This window comes from Pteropus alecto, unplaced genomic scaffold, assembly GCF_000325575.1.
Source record: "Pteropus alecto unplaced genomic scaffold, ASM32557v1 scaffold79, whole genome shotgun sequence".
Lineage (NCBI taxonomy): Eukaryota > Metazoa > Chordata > Mammalia > Chiroptera > Pteropodidae > Pteropus > Pteropus alecto.
In genome coordinates, this window is record NW_006494612.1 from 6184622 (window position 1) to 6209704 (window position 25083).

At 37.3% G+C, this 25083-nt stretch overlaps 1 protein-coding gene across 1 annotated transcript; it reads left to right on the plus strand.

Moving 5' to 3' along the window:
* Positions 1-2116: 2116 nt before the first annotated feature.
* AMD1 (adenosylmethionine decarboxylase 1) lies at positions 2117-23898 on the plus strand. The gene is made up of 9 exons (XM_006926073.2): positions 2117-2577; positions 16848-16934; positions 17912-18038; positions 19271-19373; positions 20479-20521; positions 20636-20780; positions 20893-20985; positions 21107-21262; positions 21700-23898. Exons 1-9 carry the CDS (start codon positions 2468-2470, stop codon positions 21835-21837), a joined length of 1002 nt encoding a protein of 333 aa, XP_006926135.1. The 5' UTR covers positions 2117-2467; the 3' UTR covers positions 21838-23898.
* Positions 23899-25083: the final 1185 nt, after the last annotated feature.

Here is a 25083-nt window from a genome sequence, read left to right on the forward strand (position 1 = left end):
GATGAAGAGAAAAAGTATAGACATGTCTTTATGTCTTTCAGGGATTTTTGCTGTGAAGGAGAGCAGAAAATTTGGGGGACAACTGAAAGTAGCAGTGGGGTTAAGAAAGCATTTTTAAAAATTTAGGTAAGATCTCAATAGGAAGGATTATTAAAGAGAATAAGAGGGGGAGGGGTATAATTAGAGATGCCTTATGAAAGCCTAGGGAATCGGGAGTCCTTACGTCCTTTAAGCAATCTTTTATGTACAAAGTGTAGAATATTCAAAAACATTAAGAAAAAAACTGATACAGTGAAATATTTAAATAAGATTAACTGACCAACCTAGTAGTATGTACAAGAAAGTTTGAGCTTCAAGATAGTAATGATGCTTAAGAAAAACAATTTATATTACAAAGACCAGTCCAGTTGGTAGACACTTGTAAAATTACCCTGTATTAAATTAACAAGGCTTACCTTGCCAAGATTTTTGGCACTTTTATATTAACTTAAATTGGGAAAAAGCATAATAGTAATTGAAAAGCAACTAATTATAAGCAATTATAAACCAAATTATGTTTATACCACAATTAGTGTTTGAGGTGGTTTAGCAGACTGATTCCTTACTTCAATAAGCAACATCAAATAACTGAACAGCTTGTAAAACACAAATACTTCCTTTATCTTTATTCCAAGTATAACCACATTCACTTTGAATTATTATTATAATAAAATAAGGAACCTTTATTATCTTTTGTCTCAATCTCCAGTTTGAGTTGAATGCTTTTTAAAAACATGGGAATAGTAGTTTATGTACCCACTGCACAACATAGCTTCTTTCAACAGGTTTTATGAAAAAATGAAATGTGAACAAATAAACTTTTTTGTAAGACAAGTTCTACCCTGCAGAGAATCTAGAGTGCAAACTCAAACCGTCTTTTTCATTAGGTTTTTCACACTTACATTATCTTATTTCACTTTTAGTTGAGAAAAGTCTTTCTCTAAGGATAACGAAAAGTCTGTCTTGTTGACAAGGGTATGTCAGTTTGGCTTTTTTCTCCAATATTTCCGAGTACATAACTTTGTTACCACAATTTGTCACTTCAGGTTAAACTGACGACAGCTGTTTTACATTTTACGTTGATTAATGTAAATATTAGATTTATGGTTCTTTAAATCCCAACAAGTGATAGCTTGGAATCCCTGCTATATTAATTTCCATGTAAATTCTGATGCGCTGAGATGATAGCATTGTAAATTTTGGAGGCGGTGGAGAGCTCTTTCAATTAGTTCATCAACTTGAGACAATTCAAAGACAAATATTATCAATTTTAGATTATATTTAATAAATCGGTTTCTAGAAGTAGTTTTTTTGCAGAATAAATTCCCACCAGTTGACCTAATGGAGTACGGAGTTGCCAGCGCTTCATAGCAGCTGCTGCGCTGGGCCAACTCCGAGGCTTGGCGAGCCACATGGTGGGAGGTAGGTACAGCTGGAGTACTCCAGGGCTGGGCGCCACGTTGCTTTTCCTTTCTAAAATAGGGAGACAACGCTTCTGGCTATTGTATAAAAGAGTCGCGAACTGTGTTCATTCGCACATCAACTAAGGCGTAAAGAGATAGAGCGCCTTCTAATCCGACCTTTGGCAACTTGTTCATCACAAATGCTGAGTTTTAATGCCTCTGGCTTCGTTCGCCTTGGGGAAACACACTTGGGAGAATGGCCAAGTATCTCAGCAATCGCGGCGAACTGCACAGGATCAAAACCACCATGCCAGCCCAGCAGTACTCACCGCCCTCGCGGAACCCCGCTAACCCCACCATATTTTCAGCTACCCAGTTGTTTTACGCAGCGCTGTACAGCCTTTCCTCACTCCGTTCGCGCTCTCTTCATCCATTCTATATTCGACCCCAGGTTCCTAATCCCCACCGGACAACACAGCGCCATCTCCCGCCTAGGAGACAGCGCGAAACCAGACCGCACGGCGGCGGGCATCTCCCCGCGTTCCTTGCAGATCGTCGGCCAGCCAGCCGTAACTCCGCGGCTGGTGATTGACAGGCGGCTGTAGCTATGAGCCGCAGGGGCGGGACGCCGCGTCACTTCCTGGCCTTTTGGGGGAGATGGGATATATAAACTCGCTGCTCACGCAGCTCCCTCGCTTCCACAGTATGGCCGGCGACATTAGCTAGCGCTCGCTCTGGTCTCTCTAACGGGGAAACAGCGGACTACAAGAGACTGAACTGTATCTGCCTCTATTTCCAACAGACTCACGTTCAACTTTCGCTCACACACACACACAAAAAGCCGGGAAAATTTTATTAATCCTTTTTTTAAAAAAAGTTAATATAAAATTTTAGCAAAAAAAAAAAAAAAAAAGAGGAACCTGAACTTTAGTAACACAGCTGGAACAATCCGCAGCAGCGGCGGGAGAAGAGATTTAATTTAGTTGATTTTCTGTGGTTGTTGGTTGTTCGCTAGTCTCACGGTGATGGAAGCTGCACATTTTTTCGAAGGGACTGAGAAGCTGCTGGAGGTTTGGTTCTCCAGGCAGCAACCCGACGCAAACCAAGGATCTGGGGATCTTCGCACCATTCCAAGGTGGGTGCTCAGGACTCTCGCCCACAGTCGGGTTTGGGGTCTGTTGCCGCCTGGAAGGCATCAGCCATGGGCGGAGATCGGGGGGCCGGGTTTCCGCAGCCTGTTCAGGTGGAAGCAGGTCCGCGGTCGTAGGCCGTTTCGACGGCCGTAGAGGGGGCCCCGGTGCTGGGGGGAGCGGCCCCGTCCACGCGGGGGCTGAGCCGGTTTCTCTTGCCGCCGTTGCTGGGCCGGGTACTGCCCGGGGGGAGGGGAGGAGGCCAGCACCACCGCGTGCTCAGGTAACGTGCCCCGCGAGGCGTGCGGGGCGGCAGACTGCGCCGCTCCGGGTGATTTGGCGGCCCGCGCCTTCCGACTTTCCCCTTCGGAGTTGACTGTCAGAGATCCCGGGCGGGGGTGTCTCGGGGGGCCCACGCGGGCTCCTTCCCAGCAGGTGTGGCTCGGCGGGCTTAGTCAGGCGCTAATTCGGGCGTGCCCGCGTTGGGGAGTGGAGTCTGAGCTGGACTCGTTTTCGCTGTGTGTGGCGGATAGGAGGGGGGCCCCCTCTGTGTCCTGGGCTCAGGGGCTGGCGAGCAGGCCTCTAGCCAGCGGTCCGCGCTTGCAGCATGTGGCGCCCGGGCGGCGGGGATTGGGCGGGAGCAGTGGTGTCGCATTGGCTGGGCCCCACCGCCGCTCTAACGTGCTTTGCACCAAAGCCTTTTCGGGGCGGCCCCAGGAGCAAGCCGTGCAGCCCGCCGAAGCTTGCTCCCGAGTCTCCTGACCTTGGGTTGTGTAACCTGTTACCGAGTCGGTGGGATCCTGACGAGCTGCAGGGTGGAGTAAGGTTTGCCTACATTTATGGTCTAGAGGCCGGTCCAGCCCAGGACATAATACCTTTAATGCCTAAGCCAGCAAAGGAATCTGGGGCCCTGGGTTCCCACCCGAGCAGTGTCACGCGAGAGAGCTGGATTAGTCGCGCAGAAAAGGAGAGGTTTTCTAGTGGTCTTGGGAAATGCAAACGCAAGTAAAAGCGCAGGTGATTCCGAAGGTGCCCGGGCCTATACCCGGCGGTGCTCAGACCGCTAGCCACCCCTTGGCTTTCTAGACTCCTTCGAGCATGAGTGCGGCGTCTGTGGCGGTGCGGCGCAGGAACCGGCGTGGCTGCTTCATTGAGAGGCGACGACCAATGAGCTCCTGGGCCCGACCGAGAGCCTGGCCCCAGGGTGTGGGCCAATGGGCGTTTCAGGAATGTTGGCTACGCTCGCCGCTGTCCCTGACAAAAAGCAACTGGAGAAGGGATTCCAAGAGGACACGTGCTGCCGGGACTTTAAGGCATTATTAGGTCTTGAAGGATTCTCTTGGAGAAAAGCATCATGATAGCTAAAATGCCACAGGTCTCATTTGTCGTGCTGTGTGCGACACTTAAAGTGCTTACTATGTGCCAGGCTCAATACAAAAGCACTTTTGTATATATATCCATATATATATACGTATATGTGTGTGTATATATATATGGATATATATACATGGTATAGGAAGCAGTTAACGTTTCTTACAATATGGGGAAGCTTAGTATTTCCTCCATTTCACAGATGAGGAAAACTCCCGGGTGTTGATGACAAGTATTTGGTAAAACGATTGTGATCGGATTATCTCTAAAAATTCTAAAATAAAATAAATAACACTGTTTCGCTCTGGCTCATTGAATGTTTTGAAGCTTTGTAAGGACACCTTATTAAAGGGAAGGGAGTTTTTACTTCCTCGACTTCTTGGGCAGAAATGTCAGAATTTCAGCTCGTGTGTTTTGGTGGTTAAAGAGTTCCCTGGGTCGAGGAGGGGAGAAAGGCTTATAAAAGGGCAGCTTGCTTTCTTTAAATATTTGAGAATCATTTTTACTTTGTACTGTCATTAGTAGCAGTTACTTTATTTGCTTCAGTGTGGCTCTTAAAGTGAAGGCGGAAGTTAAATCCTCAAGGACAGAATATTCTTTTTTGTCAAGTTTATGATTTAGTGCTATACATTTGTAGATAAATAACATTCATTAAACCATTATTTTGAGAGTCTTTCTAAAAGCAGCACTTATCTCCTGTTGTCCATGGAACAACTTAGAACTAAAAAGTCTATTGGTTTTAACTGAGGAGTCCATTGGGGACATTTCTGAAAATATTTTTCAATGACCTTATCTGTCAAGCAAGAGTCACTTAGTTGGGTTATTTACTAGGTTAAAAAGTACCTGAAAAAAATATCAGATACTAGATAAATCACCTAAAGTCAATACCTCGCAAGAGGGAATCTTTGGAGCCTGGTCTCTGGGAAAGTGGCGTGGGCCCCCAGAGACCTTGGAAGGATAATGGGTTATCCAGAAGAGTATGCATAGTGAAATGGTGTATGGCCTCTGGAATGTCTGGATTTGAATTAAAACAACATTTAATAGCTGTGTGATGTTTATTCATCTGTAAAATGAGACAATAAAGGCACCTACTTCATGGGGTAGTTGTGAGGATTAAAGTGGGTTAATAAACATGTAGTACTTAAAAACTGACACACAGTAGCCACTATACAAGAGTTACTATATTTATCTTTGATTCTTTGTTCTTCTGGACAAAATCTTTTTTTCCCCCTTCTTTTTTTAGCAACCAAGTCTGGAGAATGAAGTTTATCAGATTGTAGTCTAAAAGGCTACACGTTGAAGGGTACCCTAGCAATGTGATGTAGTTATTTTTATTCAAGTAGAGAAGGCAGTATCACTGGGGAATTTTAGATTGCTTCATTATATTAATCTTCTTATAGAATAATTAACGTTTAATAACTTTGTTTTTATTTAATGATATAAAAATTTGGAAGCCAGAAAATCATTGCTTGTCCTTGCCTCACATCCCCACCCTCAGTAATTCCATTACAATGTAAACAGGACAAAAAACAACAAATGTCTGCTAGAATGCAGAGAAAAGAGAACCCTCATACATTGTTGGTTGGATTGCAAATTAGTACAGCTGCTATGGAAAACTGTATGGAGGTTTCGCAAAAATTAAAAATGAATAAACCTTTTGACCCAGCAATTGTTCTTCTGGGTATTTATCCAAGGAAAACCACAACAATAATTCATAAAGATCTATGCACCCCAATATTCATAGCAGCACAATTTACAGTAGTTAAGATATGGAAGCAACCTAAGTGCCCATCAACACGATTGGATAAAGAAATTATGGTTCATACGTTCAGTGGAATATTAGCCATTAAAAAAATGAAATCCTACTATTTGCAACGACGTGGATGGACCTAGAGGTTCTTATGCTGAGTGAAGTAAGTTTGACAGAGAAAGATAAATACTACATGATTTCACTTACATGAGGAATCTAAGGAACAAAAAGAACAAATTAAGCAAAAACAGACAAATATAGTGGACAAGTTTGGTGACGAACTTGTCACCAAAAGTACAAATTAGTAATTGACAAATGGTCATGGGGATGGAGGGGGAGCACTGCATAGGGAATGCAGTTAGCATTAATACGATGGCTAGGTGGGGGGCCAGGGGAGGGAGGGATTAATTGGGGGGATCATTTTATGAACTAAATAGATGTCTAACCAATGTACTGTATACTTGAAACTAATTAAAATTAACTTAAAATGTAAATAGATGAAAGGTCACAGTTAAAAGACATTTCACAGACTGGATTAAAATTAAAAAATACACACAGTATATATCAAACTTATAAAACCTAAAGACTAAGAGTGAGAAGGCACAAATATCGTAACTGGGCATCACTACACGTGCTATAAAGACATTAAAATGATAAGGATGTTTTGGGAAAAGTCAGAAAAATACCTTTCCAACATTGATGCAAGAGGAAATAGAAAATTTAAATAGTCCTATAACCATTATGTAAATTGTGTTAGGCATTAATCATCGTACAAAGAATAGTAGGTCCAAATGGCTTCACTGGAGTTTTTCCCTAACATTTAAGGAAGAAATAATTCTAACCTTTTTCACACATTCTTGTAAATAGAGGGGGAAGACATTTCCCAGCTAATTTTGAGATTAGCATAATTTTGATATCAAACCCTGACAAACTGAAGGAACCAGAATTCTCATAACTGCTGGTGTGAATGAAAACCGAACAAACTACTTTTGAAAATGGTTTGACTGTTTCTTAAAAAGTAGCATATACTGTAAGATTTAATTTCTGTAAACTCTGCATACTAATCTGACAGATGAATGGTTGTCTGAGGATAGAGTAAAGGAAGAGTGGCTTATAAAGAGGCTTGAGGGGCCTTTTGGGGGGTGATCAAGGTGTTCATTATCTTGTGATAGGTTGTAGGGTGTGCACATATCTAGCGCAAAGATTTGGTTGGTCTGTATCTTCATCTAACACTTGGTATTGTCTATTTAGTTTTAGCTATTGTGGGTGTGTAGTAGTTTGTATTCTCCATCAGACTAGTGGAGTTGAGCTTCCTTTTATATCTTTATTGGCCATTTGAATATCTTTTGTGAAATGCTTGTTCAAGTCTGTTTGCCTGTTTTTCTTTTGGGGATGACTTTTTTATTCGCAAGAGTTTTTAATATATTGTCGATGAATTCTCTGTCCAGTGTGTGTTACAGATATACCCTCTGTGGTGTTCCGTATTATATTGATAACTTTAAAAATAGAAGCTTATGCGTTAAATTGTCCAATTTATGATTATTTCCCGTTAATGGTTAGCAGTTTCTACGTACCACTTAAGATGTCTTTTGCTTATCCCAAAGTAACAAAGATGTTCCTCCCCTGCAAAGTTGTTTTACCTTTCATATGTAGATCTGGATTCTACTCTCAAGTCAAACTGGAACCCTCTCCCTGAATGTTCACCTTTTCTATTAAACATTTTCTACCCTCCTGTAGACCATTGCATAGAATTTACTTGAGTATAATCTAAACAAATTACATAATACTGAGAATATTTTTTTTTTTTACTGATTTCTCAAGGGAGACAAAAAGGACACATGTAAAAAAAAGTTGATTTGTGTGTGTGTGTTTTGTTTTGTTTTGTTTTTTGTCTTTAATAGGAAAATTTTGTCTGGTATGGCTTGGGTTGAAGAATACTGATTAACAGTGTGTTGGAGAAAAGCAGTAGTCCAGACATGTCCACGTAAATAAAGGAATGGATGATGTGTTCTAAAACGGACGTGTTTCATGTGATATTTAAAGTTGAAATGTAAAGAGAGGGTTTTATATCTTAGGTTTAACCTGAAGTTTGTCTATGAATTTTTCAGATTTCAAAAGGATGTTGAATAGAAATCCGTGACCATGTATAAGAATTTCTTATAAGAAATGGCAGCTTTGGGGGGAGGGTAGGAGTAGGGGAGGGGAAGTCTGATAGAAAATAAGAAATTTCGGTGAGAGGAAAAGATAGTTCAATTTGATCTTTCAGAACAATAAAATAGGCTTTCCTTTTTGCATTTGAATTCATCATAGACCTGAGCTATCCTTAGTAATGAGGCGGGTTCAGATGGGAAGTTCTAGTGGAGGTGAGGAGGATAAATATTGTGAGAAAGTTTGAGGCAGTTTATTTTGTTACATGGAAATGTAAAAATTAAAATCTCTAATGTTAGTGTTGGAAAAGACATTTAGGACTAGTGAGATGTTCTATTCTCTCTTTCACTCATTTTATTAGCTAAAATATAATTTGCATTAAGGATTGGGAGCAGTTGAAAAGATAGTAAATCATACTTCAGTATTAACTTTCCCAGAACTCATGCCTTACTTGACTATATCATTGCACAGTATTGCAGTATTGATAATTTACATTGAAGGAATTTACAACCCATTACCATAAAACCTTTTAGTGTAAATGTTTTGGAGTAGGAAAACTTCTATTGAATTAAACTCCTCATTGCATTCCTAACAGCAGTTTCAAAAAAAGTTTGAACTGTCTCCAAACTACCTTTTTTTTAAGAAGTACACCTTGAATTATAATCAGCCAAATGTAGCAATAATTTTACTGATAGCAATTGAAATTTGGGGTAAAAATTTGAGGTTGAGAATACTGTGATTATAATTAACAGTGCATTCTGGGTTGGTTTCTTTAAACAAAAAGAAATATCTGAATTAACTGCCCTAGGAAGGTATGCACAGAATTTAACTTCTCGTCAGCTTTGTTGAAGAATAATCTTTATGTTTTAAGATACTTTTAACCCAAAGACTTCTACTTTGTATAGAGGCCTGAAAGCAAGGAGAGTTAAGACATAGACAAACTGGCTGTTAGCTAAGGGCACAGTTGAGGGAAGTTCCTTTTCAATAGGCTTATTTGAGTACATTACTTGGTAACTCTGAAATCAGCAATTTTTACCCCTTAAGGAAGTAATCCATTAGGGGAATGTAATTACATGGAGGGCTTTTAAATGCAGATTTTCAGGCACCATCTGGTGGAATGTCTGACGTGGACATGAATAGGACCCAGCTCAACTCTTCCTGTGCGAACAGTTCTTCCACATGCCAGCAACCTTCTTCTGTTCCCTTAGTCATTAATTTTTCAAATTGTGGTAAGATTTACCATTTTAAACACTTTTTAAGTGTACAGTTCAGTATTGAGTAAATGTACATTGTTGTGGAATAGGTCTCTGGAACATTTTTCATCTTACAAAACTGAAACTACCCATTAAATAATTTCCCCTCCCCCCATTGACAGCCACCTTTCTACTTTCTCTGTGATTTTGACTAGATATTTCATAGGGAACGTTTGATAAGTAGAATCATGCAGTATTTGTCCTTTTGTGACTGACTTATTTGTTTAGCATAATGTCCTCAAGATTCATGTTAAAAGCATTTGATAAATTTTCCTTTAAGCTGAATAATCCATTATATGTATACAGCACATTATCCATTAATCCCTTGATGGACATTTGGGTTGCTTCCACCTTTTGACAGTTATGCATAACAATGAACATGGGTGTGTAAATGTATCTTCCAGGTCCTGTTTTTAATTCTTTTGGCTATATACCCAGAAGAGGGATTGCTGGATCACGTGGTAATTTTCACCAAAGATGCACTATTACAGTTTCTCCACATCCTTGCCAACACTTTTTAGTTCGTTTCCTCTATTTTTCTTTTTCTTTTTTCTTTCTTTTTTTTTGGACATCTTAACGGGTGTGAGGTGGTATCTCCTGATTTTGATTAGCGTTTCTTTTATGAATAGTGACATAGAGCATCTTTTCATGTGCTTGTTGGCCATTTGCATATCTTTTTTAGAGAATTGTCTCTTCAAGTTCTTTGCCCATTTTTTGATTGGGTTTTTGTTGTTGGAGTTCCTTATTATATTCTGGATATTAACCTCTTACCAGATACACAATTTACAGATATTTCCTCCCATTCTAAAAGTTGTCTTTTCACTCTGTCAGGTATTTCCTTACTGTGCACAGAAGTTACTAAGTTTGTAGTTTTGTTGCCTGTGGTCTTTGTGTCATAACCAAGAAAATATTGCCAAATCAGGCGTCAAGCTTTTCCTATATTTTCTCCTAAGAGATTTGTAGTTTTAAGTCTTTAATATAAGTCTTTAATCCATTTTGAGCTAGTTTTTATATATGACATAATGTAAGGGTCCAACTTCATTCTTTTGTATGGATTTCCGTTTTTCCCAACATCATTTGATTGATACACTATTCTTTCCAAATTGTGTAGCCTTGGACCTTTGTCATAAGGTCATTTGACCTGAGGCATTTACTTTTTATATTAAAAAATGTAGTCATTTGGCCATTTCAGGTCTTAAGGAATCAGATGATGCCGAAGTCTTTCTTGTCATTTTAATTGTATGTTTTCCCTTGTAAGCACCCCAATTTGTTCTGTTTTTATTAGACCACAGACTCTTAAAGAAAGCTTTAAATATAAAATATGGTTTGCCATTAATATTTTGTTTTTCAAACCTACTGACTAAAATCTTCAGTTCATGTACTATAATTAATAGTAAAGAGCATATAATTTCTCTGGGATCATTTATCATGACCTAACTTAGGTTTAAGTTAATTAAGTTTTCTCAGCCTCTGCTTTGTTGACATTCGGGCTAGATAACTTTTTATCGTAGGTAACAGTACTATATGGAATAGCAGCATCCCTGGTGTCTATACCCACTGCATGCCAGCAACAATACCCTTTCCCCAGTGTGACAACCAAAAATGTCTCTAAATATTGCCAAATGTTTTCTGGGTGTCAAAGTCATCCCCAGTTGAGAACCACTGAGTTAGACCAGTGAGGAGATGGCGGCATTTAAGTAAAGAAAGTATACTTCAAGTTGGAATATTTTGGCGTATCTGTGAATTTTGTTGTGTTTTATAACGCCTTGCAATTGTGTAACACTTTGAGTACTTTTTGCATATTTTCCAACACTAAATCAGTAGTATGTAATACACTCCAAAATTGTCTGCTTTATCAGTTTATCATTTACTGAACTCATCTGTATTTTAAACTGAAGTAAAATATCAGTGAGTGACAAAAAGACCAATTTTATAAAATAGTTTATATTATTGACTAGTAATTCTCAGTCTAGGTGTTAGTGTGTTTAGCAACAAATAACAGACACTTTCCACCATACCGAGCCCTCCTGTGACATTCTAAATTGATACTATCTCACTTTGAAATCACAGATAAGTGACTTAGAAAATGTCTTTTTTTTTTTTTTTTTTTTAATCATTAAATTTGGACATAAAGCAGGGTACTGAAAACCTTTAAAACAGGAGTCAGCAAACATTCTGTAAAGGGCTAGAGAGTAAATTTTAAATTTTGCAAGGCAGACAGTCTGTTGCAACTACTCAGGTCTCCCCTTATAGGGAGAAAGCAACCACAGACAATATATAGATAAATGGGTGTGGCTAGGATCCAGTAAAGCTTTATTTACAAAAGGAGACTTATTTTCCCCACAGAAATGTGATAGAATGATTGGTTGGAATTCTTAGCTGGTTTGGTGTTGGTTTTTCACCATTCCATTTATGCACATGTATAGTATTCATTGTATTAACTTCTTTGGTTATGTCTCTCATGTCTTTCTTGCCCCTTTATGTTGTTGCGTCTAGCAGCTCTCCTAGGATTGTCTTTATAACCACTTGGTTGGTAGACCATCCAACTGTTTGTCCTAGGGTGTTTTAAAGCAATTGCTTTCTTTTATACTGTGACTTTGGAAAAATACAGACTGCTTGAGGGCTTCTATTCGGTAAGGAAGTTTGGTTGCGGAGTTTATTAACTAATGATGAATGGAGTTACAAGAGCATTGTGGTTTCCATAAAGGTGAAAAAAGCACACTCTGCTGTGATGCTTGCTAAATGCAACTAAAAGCTCTGGACAGAATGCATGGTGCAGCTGAGGATTCTGAAAAGTAAATGTTAGCAAGTGAATGGGAGAAGGAAACCAGAACTCAAAATACCACTGAAACACCTTGATTTCCTGTTTCTTTTTATCCTCTGACATCTCCTGAGGTGGTCTCAAAGGCTGCACACCAGGTGCAAACAAAAAGAGCTCTAAGGGGTCCTCTTTTTCTGGTCTGCAAAGACAGAAGAGAGCCCCTTTGGGGGAGGGGGAGAGAGAGAGAGGGAGTGTGTGTGTGTGTGTGTGTGTGTGTGTGTGAGAGAGAGTGTGTGTGTGTGTTGGAGGGGAGGATCCGTTTTTGTTTTTCTGGTGCTTTGCTTTTTTCCCCTTCCTGCCACAGTATTTATCTACAGTAGTTATGACCCGGCAGATACCTAAACTCTAAAGGAAAGGGAGGGGAGATCTTTTCTGACCAAAGGAACTGTGATCGTAAGAGGGATATATCCCTGTTGCTGCTTTTTCCCTTTGTCATTGCCCCATTTGGCCCGAGAGAGACAGTCAGTCACAGGCAACTTGCTGCAGAGCGGAGGAAATAAAGCCTTGGCTTTTCTAGCCAGAGGACCAAGAAGCTTCGCGGCTCTGCTGCTCCTGCCCCTGAGTTAGAAATTGTCAGGGCAGTTATGGAGAGGAGTAGGAGTGAGATGAGAAAGTGATTCTATAAAGATTTATATGAACATCCTCAGCTGGTCTTGTATGGGTCTGACCCTAGACAGCATATCAAAGGCCTTGAAAACTGATAGCTCACTTCCCAGTCTTAGATTGGGCACTGAGTGGCATATAAAGCAGGACAAATTTGAATACCAGTGCATGCATAGTCTTTCCTGACTAAACTGAAAACGCAACATAACCCATACAGAAGTTGGATAAGAACCTGAAGACTGAACCTTAACCATTTCAATTGCCTGCTAAAACAATTTTTAAAAATTGACATGCTCCAATTTTATAACATCAAAGTATTCGAGATACCATTATAAATTACTCAGTTATTCAAATGACCAGGGAATTCTCAGCATCTCTCAAAGGAAAAGACAGCAAGCACCAGCCTTGTGATGCAGATCAAGATTTAAAGGCAGCTATCATAACCATTCTCTAAGAGTGAATACTCTTAAAATGTAAAGAAAGAATAAAGTATTAGAGAAATAGAAGGTGCAACTTAAAAATATAACAAATAATATAACTACTGGAATAAAAAGTTAACTGTATGGGCCTTAGTAGAATGGAGATGACAGAAGAGTGAGTGAGGTCAGTCAGAATTATCCAGTCAGAACAACAGAAAAGACTGGGGGCGTGGGCAAGAATGAACAGAACCCGAGGGGCTTATGGTTCAAACCAGAAAGTTCAACATTTTGTATCAGAAGATTCTGAGAAAGAAAAGTGTATTGTATAAAAAATATTTGAGAAAATAATCCACATTTAGGTTCCTTATAATGAATGGGTTCTATAGCAACTAAGTTATTCAGCAGTGAAAAGAGTAAGCTTCATTTATATAGATTAAAATAGAATTCAGGTAGAATATATAATATCTAGTTAGTTGACAGGATAATTCTGTCAAATGAATCTTTAAGTCTATTCAAGAACGTGCCCTCTAAATACCTAAACTATTATGGTACCCATTTTACCAAAACAAACAGTAGTTTTAGATTTTTAAAATTTAAGATTGTTTATAGGTTTCCAGCAAGTCCATAGATCTAATTAGAATAATTACTTATTGCCAGATTCATATATTTGAAGGCCTGTTATGAACTAGGCTAGGCACTGAGGAAAGAAAAAATAAAAACAGTTCCTAACTACATGGAATGATTGATGTAAATACCAAAATAGTTGCACAAATAAAACATTTCGGCAAGTCTTATGAGTTTTAAAACCTTTTCATGACAGGTTTGATCTAGTGGGGATAGTGGAATAACTTGAACTGGAAGAAGGGGGCTGAGGACAAGGTTGAAATCCATTCCAACAGTACCCAGAACAGTCAAACATTGTTGTCTCAGTATAATTATAATGTTCTCTTTCACCCTCAAATGCCTTGATTTGAGTAAACAAGTTTATGGCACCTAAGTTTTAGGGAGAGAGAATAGTTTGTGGGAAAGTGTAGCTTGACTGAAGTACAGAGATTAGGGATAGATTTAGTTATCTATATATTTTTCAATATAGGTTTCATTTTATTATTAGATTCCTTTAATTTATATTATAAAATTTGTCAAGTCGGATGAAAAGGGGGATGCTGGGTGATCTGAAGATTAGATAATAGTTTATTCTCTGGAGAGAGTAAAACATGATCTTTCTGAAATCGGAGATCCTATTATTATTGTGGAGGAATACAGTCACCATCCCGAAAACAAAGTCAAAGCTTATACTGAGCGTGAGATCCCTAGCCTTTTATCCTCTTTTGTCTACCACAAATCCTAACGTTCTTCAGCCAAGAGAATGGAATATTTGGTGATCTTAGATGGAAAATGATGACGTTAGTTCCCCAGTGATAGCAGCCCAGTCAGAGGACTCTGTCCCGTATAGAGGCCCATAGTAAAACAAGCCCCATTCATGTGCATAAGACCTGATGAGCTAATTCTTAGTATCCTATTCTTGGCCTAGACTCACATTAAAGAAATGTTGAAAGACAGTTGGGGGAACACTTGAGGATAAATTCGGATAAGTGCATAGAAAACAGAAGCAAGTGAAAAGGCAAGACAGCTTTTAAATCCAGACAAAACAAAGTTATACAAGAAAGAAAAAGTTTGTTATCCTATCTATCTAGCTCAGCCAATGGAGCATATTTAAAAGTGCTAACATACCATAGTTAACACTGTTGTCTTGTCTGATGTATATGAATGTTAAGAGTAAATCTTAAGAGTTTTCACCACAAGGAAAAAGTTTTTCTTTTTTTTTTTTTTGCTCTTTATTGAATCTGTATGAGATGATGGATGCTAACTAAGCTTGTAATCATTTCACAATATATGTAAGTCAAACTATTATGCCATATATCTTGAATTTATACAACACTTGATATATATCAATTAGATCGCAATAAAACTGGGAGGAGAGAGTCTTATAAATAGTGAATATAACTGAGAAGGTGTGATAGGAAAGGATTCATTAGAATATCCAGTGGGTGGAATAAAGTATTTGCAAGAGTGCTGAATTTTAATGGAAAGTCAGTAGGTAATGGCATTAGCAGGTAGCGTTATTGGAAAATCTTCAGTATTTGAATTCTTATTATTAGTAGGTAAATTTGATACACATTATGTGATTTAATCTTGTTAGTCTTGTGAAGTGGGTTTTATTACCCACCAGGTAAAGAAACCAAGCCCAGGAATAATTGCAAGGACTGTCACAAAGCAAAAAAGTCAATAGCTTCTATAAAAGCCCCATGTTGTGAACATGCCTGACCTCGTCTGATCTCAGAAGCTAAGCAGAGTTGGGCCTCGTTAGTACTTGAATGGGAGACCACCTAGGAAGACCAGGTGCTGTAGGCGTTAAAAAAAAGCCCCATGTTTTACTTCAGGTCTGATTATTCCTTTTTGCATTAAAGCATACTATTCGTGGAATTGAAATACTGGTGGTTCTGAAAGTTGTTTGTACATTAGTGAACTTTGAGTCTTAGAAATATGAAACGCAAAGCGATTGCTTGGCTATCTAAATAAACTAAGAGGATTAAAACAATCTATGTTTGTGTTACTCAGAACTCGGTCTTAATTATAACTTTTCTTCCTTAAACAAGTAATTTTACCATTTTTAAAATTCAAAACTGCAAAAACATAGCCTAGTCTAATATGTATTTTTTTTCAAGCAATTGTTGGCACCTTTTAAAAAGAAATAATTGTTAGCTCTTTTTAAAAAATTGGTTAAGTTATGGGCAAATAGGCTCTATAATCATTAGCAAGCCAAACTCATACAAATTTTTCAGATGGGTCTCAGTACTATTCAGTTTAACTGATGTACCCATCTTAGGAATTAACTGCCTTCTGTGATTGTGCATGCAGTTGCCCATTGGGCCAGTATCAGTTCCTTTTGGCAAAATGATGAAACACAGTTCCACAGGATTGATTGGTACTATGTTTGCTTTTTAATATATCTGTTTTTATGCTGGCTATGCTGTTGAGGATGTCTTATAAAGGTCTTAACTGGAAAAGAAAACTTAAACCATAATATGTCATTTTCTTGGGTATAGAAGAATGACCTACCAAGTAATAAGAGCTTTAAAACATTTTTAGCCTTTAATCTGATTATTTTAAGATGTCTTGTGGAACTGTTCTATGTTTTTTTCGTTTATAGTGGGCACACTACAGAGGAAATACTTCCTTAGGTCTCAGTCAAGTAAATTAAGACCAGCTTACTGAGTTATGCCCATATAACTTTTCATATTGCTATCTATTGCCTGTACTATAGACTTTTCACTTTGTTGAAATAGGCATTTCCCATCTTACTAAAGGGCTGGGCGCATTGTGTTCCCAAGATCTTATGTGTATGCTTACACTGTTGAATTGCCTTCCAAAGGCATTTTTCATTTTTTTTGACCATGTTTCTTGACTCTTAGACACCACTGGGTATTGTGCTTAGCTGCCAATTTGATAGCAGAAAAAAGGTATCTCATTTTAACTTACCTTTCTTTAATCACTTAACTAGCAAGAGGTAATGTTTTTCTTTGGTTTATGAGCCTTCTGAATTTCCTTTGTATGTGGCTTATTCATATTATTTTGTCTACTTGTCTTTTCTTAGTAAATTATAAATATAATTTCTAATTTTCTGGTTTGCTTTTTTATAGTTTTTCAGATATAGCAAAACATTGTCTTATTTGTTGGACATGTCAGTATAGACAATTTTGAAACAAAACTAAATATTGGTATTCGTAAGAGAAGCTAGAACAAGAAAGCACCGATAAATATAAAATATGCAGTGTTAATTATTGGAAAACTCTAATGAGAGGAGGCAAGTACTGTTATAAATTAATCACCTTTTTTGGTTAAATAATAGATCCGAGTGGGACATACTTTTGAAGGATGTGCAATGTTCAATCATAAGTGTGACAAAAACTGACAAGCAGGAAGCTTATGTACTCAGGTAAGTCCTATAAAACAAATGTTAGCTAACCGATTTCAGTTTGAATCATTACTTTACATAGAATAGCAAATTGTTCTTTTGGACCTTAGTTCTATGATCATTTTTACCTTATTTTTTAAAATATGGTATAAAATAAAATGTTTACTTCAGGTGTCCCTTGGCAGTAGGTTTGAAGTCTTACCTAAAAGCTCTTCGTGGTGGTTGCCGTCTTTACTTCCTTGTAGTTAGCAGGGAGTGTCTGTAAAGGAGAATAGCATTGTACTTTTATCTTCAACCTCAGGTCTTCGTTTTAGTATATGTCTCTAAATACTGGAACTTTAGGCAAGGGGGAAATTGGCTCCACCATACAAATAGGATTGCTGTACATAACAGAAGAAAACCATTCAACCTTTTTATAGGTAGAAAGTTAATTTATTCTAGAAAAACAATGAAATTTTCTAATACATATTATAATAGGACTTGGATTGAACAAGGTCCTTAAGGTGCTTGCTTGCTTCTTACTAAGCTTGCGTTTGGCACATAGATGTTTATCAAATGTTTATATGCCAGGCCCTAGGGATATAAAGGTAAATAAAAACACATTCCTTTCTTCATGGAGTTTATTACCTAATGTAAGAAGTACAGAGATGACTACAGAATACATGTGAGTGGGTAGTGCAAGATGAGGTAAAGTATGAATTTAGTAAATAATGTCCTAGGATAGGTGAGGTGAGGAGGACAATTTTAGTAAAAGAGGGTTTACATAATGAGTTAATGGTGCTTTATACCTAATTTAAGGCCCGTTTCTGTGGATTCTAGAACATTAAACTGATTTTTATATAACAAGAGGAAGGATACTATAGTGGATTATTTGCTTCCTTGAGATCTTAACATTTAAAATTACTAGCCAAAACTTGAATGATCGTTTAATAATAGATTAATTGCATCTCAGTGGTACATAAACAGCATTACGATATTGTGACTTTTTTCAATTGCAGTGAGAGTAGCATGTTTGTCTCCAAGAGACGTTTCATTTTGAAGACATGTGGTACCACCCTCTTGCTGAAAGCACTGGTTCCCCTGTTGAAACTTGCTAGGGATTACAGTGGGTTTGACTCAATTCAAGTAAGTAATCAGAAAATATTTAATCTTTTTTCCCCCTAGGCACAAATTAAGGGTTCTGAATAAATTTGTAAATAAATTTTTCTGCTTACTGCTTCAGTTATAATAGGTAAGGGCGGGCACACCACGAGAAAAGATCATTCTTCCTGCTAATCAAGAACAGCAGAGTATGGAGGAGGCAGAAAATGAGTCGAGATATAATCCAAATGAGAGAAAGAAATGAAGAAACCAAACATGTTTAATAGTTAACTCCTTGATATGTTAATATGAATGGTAAAGAAACGAAGAAGGGAAAGCAAGTAAAACTATTCAGTCTTCATAATGAAGAATTGATTATGTTAAAAAGCAACAGACAGTATTGAGTTAAATTCTGATAACATTCAAGAATTAAGGTGTTTATACTTATGCCTTATATTGTTTGACGAACAGATGTTAGATTTTAATATTTCACTTGATTAGGGTAAAGGATATCTTGTTAGTAGAACCTAAAACAGTTTTTAATTTATTGATTCTTATAAGGAATCTAAAGCAATAAATTCTTAATTTTTGAATCACTGACTCTTGAAAATTAATGTACATATGTTCTCCCATGAAATGTTTGATTACATGCCTATTTAAAAACTCAGATTAGAAACCACTGCTCTAGAAATATTGTACCTTGTCTCTATAGTTGTCATGACCCATCATCAGTAGATTGGGCATTTTTTAGTTTCTAGAAACTCATTGACTCACTCTACATTATTAATGCTCTATTGAGATTGCTCCACTGCTTAAAAACGGAGTTGCTCTGTATAATACTAACTCATGGATATTGGTGTGAAACTTTGCTCTCTGACACAGTGGCCTTCATTTTTGTCAGCCAGATTAGAAACCACTGCTCTAGAAATATTGTACCTTGTCTCTATAGTTGTCATGACCCATCATCAGTAGATTGGGCATTTTTTAGTTTCTAGAAACTCATTGACTCACTCTACATTATTAATGCTCTATTGAGATTGCTCCACTGCTTAAAAACGGAGTTGCTCTGTATAATACTAACTCATGGATATTGGTGTGAAACTTTGCTCTCTGACACAGTGGCCTTCATTTTTGTCAGCCAGCACAAGATTGCATATCCATTAAGCATATTAAAAGGAAAACATTGTTAAATATTAAGGAAAATATTTGTAGAGATAGAGCTTTGATTTTGACATATATACGTAGAAAATGGTTGATTAAGTTATCTTATCTTTTAGAGCTTCTTTTATTCTCGTAAGAATTTCATGAAGCCGTCTCACCAAGGGTACCCACACCGGAATTTCCAGGAAGAAATAGAGTTTCTTAATGCAATTTTCCCAAGTAAGTTTAGATAAATAGAATTGAAACTTGTTTTATTAAAGTTAGAGTTTATATCCTTTCGGAGATCTTTTTTATATATAAAGGCATATACATGTAAATATAGTACATTATGCAATTTAGATAAATGTTTTAATAATAGCTGATTACAAATTTTAAAGTATGCGTGTGTGTGTACCTCAGATCAGTGTCAAAATGATGAAAAAAGTTAAGGAATTGGTCACCTGCTAGAGGTAGTATTTATCTTCATCTAGCCACTTGCTCTGATTTATATCTAACTTAGTGGTTATGAAGGCTATGATCGATCCCCTTCATCCAGAAAAATGTCTAGTGGCTTCATAATCCTGTGCTGAGACACTGGTCCAGTATTCTATACAGGAATTGAGCTGACTTATAAATGACCAACACAGTGAGATCAGAACGTGACTTAAACAAAACTGGCAAGATTTTCTTCCACCCATTTACTAAGCTTTTATTTATAGACCTTCCTTTTTGAGCTTCAAGGTTAGGACACTAAAGGTTCTCTAACATTCTCATATCCTAGGTGAGGCTGAAAAGCTAGGATGATGATTTTAATAACTTGACAAAGTCTCTCACAGGCATCATTTTAAAGGAAAATCAGATTTCTGTTCTTATCTATTTATATGAAAGTATACTGGGCTATCTTAGAGAGTGCTGAGTATAATTTAGTGTAAATATCTACCAATTGTTAATTTACCATGTTGAGTGAGGCTTTGAAAAAATATGGAAAAGGAAGTGTTTTACATAAAATGACTTGTATTTACTTGGGAGAGTAGATTAAGTGGGTGACCAAATTCCATTTCTTAATGGAGTTTTAGGGAAAAACGAGCCATAGTTTTCTCAGCATCCTTTAGGCTGACTCATGGCTGAAGTATATCTCTAAATGACAGCTAGTAAAATATATAATTTTAAGGGTGATAGAGGGAATCCTGCCTACTTGCGAATTCACCCATTTACTTATATTTCCCTTCACTGATATTTCTGATAGGAGGCAAGTAGTATCATCCTAACTATTAGAAGAATGAGAAAAAGCCATTCTATTAAATGGATCTTGTTGCATTTATTTTACATTCTTCTCCCCCAACAGATGGAGCAGCATATTGTATGGGACGTATGAATTCTGACTGTTGGTATGTTGGACACAATTTCATGGATTTTTTTTTTCCCCCCTCTTTTTTCTGTATAAGATTTACTTTAAACTTCCAGTTGTCATTTTTGGAAACAACTCCTTTACTTTTATATAGGTACTTATATACTTTGGATTTCCCAGAGAGTAGGGTAATCAGTCAGCCAGATCAAACCCTGGAAATTCTGATGAGTGAGCTTGACCCAGCAGTTATGGACCAGTTCTACATGAAAGATGGTGTTACTGCAAAGGATGTCACTCGTGTAAGCATTTTTAATAATTCTGGATTCTGCTTGGGGACTAAAGTCGATTATTTAACTCACTTGGTTTAACTTTTAAATTTGTATTTAATTCAGTCTTTTGCCTTCTTTCCAGGAGAGTGGAATTCGTGACCTGATACCAGGTTCTGTCATTGATGCCACAATGTTCAATCCTTGTGGGTATTCGATGAATGGCATGAAATCGGATGTAAGTAATAATGCACAAATTAAATATTTAACTTAAAATAATGTACAGATTAAATAATTAAATAATACTTAAATATGTAAATGTGTCCTTTCCATTATTAACACAAAACTATTTCTCTAAGGGAACTTATTGGACTATTCACATCACTCCAGAACCAGAATTTTCTTATGTTAGCTTTGAAACAAACTTAAGTCAGACCTCCTATGATGACCTGATCAGGAAAGTTGTGGAAGTCTTCAAGCCAGGAAAATTTGTGACCACCTTGTTTGTAAATCAGGTAATTTGTTTTATTATTGACAGACAATAAAATCTTCCAGGAAATAAGGATAGAGAGGCATGTCGTAAAATATATTCTAAAATGGCACATAGATACCCAGAGGTATGACTCGTTGAGGTTATTAGGATGAGAAACTTTACATGTTTCATTAGACTTCTGTTGTCTTGTTTTATATCTAGCCTAATTGATGGGCTCCTCCTGTCCTCCTTATTTTCTCTGTTGACAGGCCTGGGGTTGGGGTGGGTAGAGGCTGGGAGTGGAGGAGGAGAGTACATAAGATGTCACTCTTTATTCGGCCCATAAGAAAGCAACTAAAATATTCAAGTGCCACAGTTTTATTAAAATTGTAGTTTTAAATATTTATGGCATGACTATTTTGTTTGCAAAAACTTCTGCAGTTTGGAAGCACTAATAGTTTATTTAATTTTTTTGCCCAGAGTTCTAAATGTCGCACAGTGCTTTCTTCGCCCCAGAAGATTGAAGGTTTTAAACGTCTTGATTGCCAGAGTGCTATGTTCAATGATTACAACTTTGTTTTTACCAGTTTTGCTAAAAAGCAGCAACAGCAGAGTTGATTAAGAAAAATGAAGAAAAAACGCAAAAAGAGAACACACATAGAAGAAGGTGGTGGCTGCTTTTTAGATATTGGTACCAGGGGCCATGCTTTCCATAACCACCACCTTGTAGTTGCAGAAAGCCCTAGATGTAATGATAGTGTAATCATTTTGAATTGTATGCATTATTATATCAAGGAGTTAGATATCTTGCATGAATGCTCTCTTCTGTGTTTAGATATCCTATGCCACTCTTGCTGTGAAATTGAAGTGCATGTAGAAAAAAACTTTTACTATATGAAACTTTACAACACTTGTGACAACAATTCAATTTGGTTTATGCACAGTGTAATATCCCTCCAGGTATCCTCCAAAATTCCCCACAGACAAGGCTTTCGTCCTCCTTAGGTGTTGGCCTCAGCCTAACCATCCGGGACTGTTTATTAAATTGCTGCCAAGATATTGCATCCAGTTACCTCCAGTTTCTAGAACAAATTCTCTACTAATGTTACTGAAATCAATTTCTACTTCATACAGGTGTTTTTTGCAACAGCAATTAAAGTTTTTCTTCCACGAGTCAAGTCCTCTTAAGAAAATGATTGAGTTATCCATTTTGTGTATTACTGTTTTAACATTATTGCTTCCTGTGCTTGTATTCTTTTAATTGATTTCACTCCTCACCATGGTGTCTCCCTTCCTCCAATAAAGCAATACACTGTTACACTGGGTTTATACTGATATTATACCCCAGAAGGGAAAGGGGGGTAGTCCCTAGTCTTAATTTTCTTTTAAGGTCAAAGAAGTTTGGCTTTTTTTTAATTGGCATTGGCTCTTTTGGAAGATAGTGACAAACTATTGTTTAGCAAGGAAGACACAGATGAATATTAAGATATACTGGCATTACTATATGGGAACTACATGCCATTCTGTGCTCCCCAGTAAATAAGAATTAGCTTCACATGAGTCCCATGTCTTTACTACTTGCTAAGTAGTAGTACAAAAATTTTTATCACAATTTTTTAGCAAAGAGATTTCAGATACAGGTACTGGATTCAGTAAGTCAAATCAGCTTAGATCATTCACCTTAATTTTTACTTTAGCAGCCATTTCCTCTAATTTCCATTAATAATATGCTATAAAATTTAGTTCAAAGCAGAATCAATGTCTGCCATCTTGTGACTTGAAGTTCTGTGACTTCGTGATGCATGTGATAATGTTCGGACTTCATCTGTTCCTCTTACTGGTGATATTTCTTTTACCATGGTTTCACAGGATCCAAGTGAATGACTGCCCAGAATGAGAGCTGTTCAGGTTATTCAGACATACACAGTGAAACAGAATGCTGTCCATGAAACATAAAATTCCAAAGTGGCCAGTGGGAAATGACTAGAAATACAGGCTTTCAAGAGTTGGCATCTTTTAGCTATATTTGCAAATACTGTAAGATTTAAGCAGCCTAGAAAACAGCAAAGTTGACTAAATTTTGTATTCTCGTCCTCAAAAATTTTTTTGATGCTTTCTGGATTGATGCAGTGATGTTTTTGTTCCTTCCGTATTTATAAACGAAACACTTTTTTTTTAGTGTTTCTAAGCAAAATCTACTTGGTTTGAAATCAAGTGGTTGGAACACTTTTGACTTTTATTTTAAGCATGTTCTTGATTCAAAGTTTCATTGAAGAAACTTTCAATCAATGGATCAGTTTGATTCTGTAATTAGCGTACACAGTACCTAATGTTTTGGTGCTGTTTAGAGGACTAGTGCTCAAAGTGGATTTTGTTCTTGAACAGTGCCCCAGTAGATTTGATGACATTTTTTGGCTTGAGGTCTAATTTTCTTTTCCCTAATAGATTCAATATTTCTAATGTTGAAAAACTGCAAAAATTTGTATGGAACAAAGCCTAGAAAAATGTAGATTAAACAGTAATTTAAATTAATCTTAGCGTGTATGACAGAGGAGGGAAAATTCTGGTGCCATAATTTCTCTCTTCGTGGTGTTGGACTTAAATCAGTTGAAATGTATTTCTGTACCACAATTTAAGCTTCAATAAAAGTTTGCTTAATTGATTGTCTAGTAACATTCAGAAAGCTTTCTGTTGATGTATTTTTTTAAATAGTATACATGATCAAATACTAGATAACCTAAAGGTTTTATAGTTAGTTGATGAAATCTACATTTTAGTAGTAAGGGTGTTTGAGATGAACCCTGGAAGTTAAAAAAGCCTCCTTCATAAACACTTTGATGTCCTTGACTCCTGGTGCTCTAAGCAGATTCATGATATCTCCCACTTACCCATTTTCCCTGACCAGCTCTGATTGGGATTCAAAGCCTACAAAATAAGGAGAAATAATGCTTGTGAGGCTTTATGGAAATAAGTACACTAATTAAATGCTGGTAGCCTTGGAAATAGTTCCTAAGAAAGAAAATCTGGCAAAATGCATTTTTAGCCTGAAGTTTTTCAAATCGTTGCCATATACAAAGTTTGCACGTAGAAACAACCTAGATGTCAGAAATAACGGTGCTATGGTTATAACGTCTATGCAATTAAATTTCTAAAGGAAATGCGTTAACTAATTAAAGTATGTAAAACTAAATGTTGAGTTAAAAATGCTGAGTATGGATTAAATGCAGGTCATGGTACTAGATACTGAGAATATAAAAATAAATGAGTCTTAATCACAGCCCCTTCTAGGTTCTCATTCTAGCAGAGGAAGTAGACAGTGATAGAGGAATATGCTGCAAGATCAAGAGAGCAGTCTTCCTCTTGGCCTAGGGCGGTTGGGAAATGTTTAATAGAAGAGGTCATCTGAGCTGACAGATTGGAACCCACTAAATAGCAAGCAAGAGTGTGGCATTGTAAGGCAGATACATTTTCAAAGAGAGCGGTGAATTGCTTGCTCTAGAAATTTCAAGAATCTCCATTTAGGTGGAGGTGCTGAGAGAAGAGAGGTGGGGAAGTGGTTAAGTTAAGATGGTGGGTGCTAAACTTCCCCCTTGACTTCTGCCCCAGGGCCAATGCATTGATTTCTTTCCCAGGAGTATTGGCTACTGGCAGCTCGGTTTCTTCCTAGAAATTATTCTCAGCTAAACATTTGCGTATAATAACCTAAAAAAAAGATTAGCAGGAGATTTAAAGGAGCAAAAACAATAACCCTAGAGGGAGCTTTAGAATGGATTTCAGAAAGATAGGCCGATGCCAGGGGACCACTACTGTAAGGAGAGGTGAGAAATGTTAGCATGATGAAGTTGCAGGAACAATGATAAATGA

Coding starts and splice junctions, on each gene's coding strand:
- AMD1 (XM_006926073.2), top strand. CDS start 2,468: ATGGAAGCTGCACATTTTTTCGAAGGGACTGAGAAGCTGCTGGAGGTT. Junction 18,039..19,270: donor GTGGGTTTGACTCAATTCAA/GTAAGTAATCAG, acceptor CTTATCTTTTAG/AGCTTCTTTTATTCTCGTAA. Junction 19,374..20,478: donor TCTTAATGCAATTTTCCCAA/GTAAGTTTAGAT, acceptor CTCCCCCAACAG/ATGGAGCAGCATATTGTATG.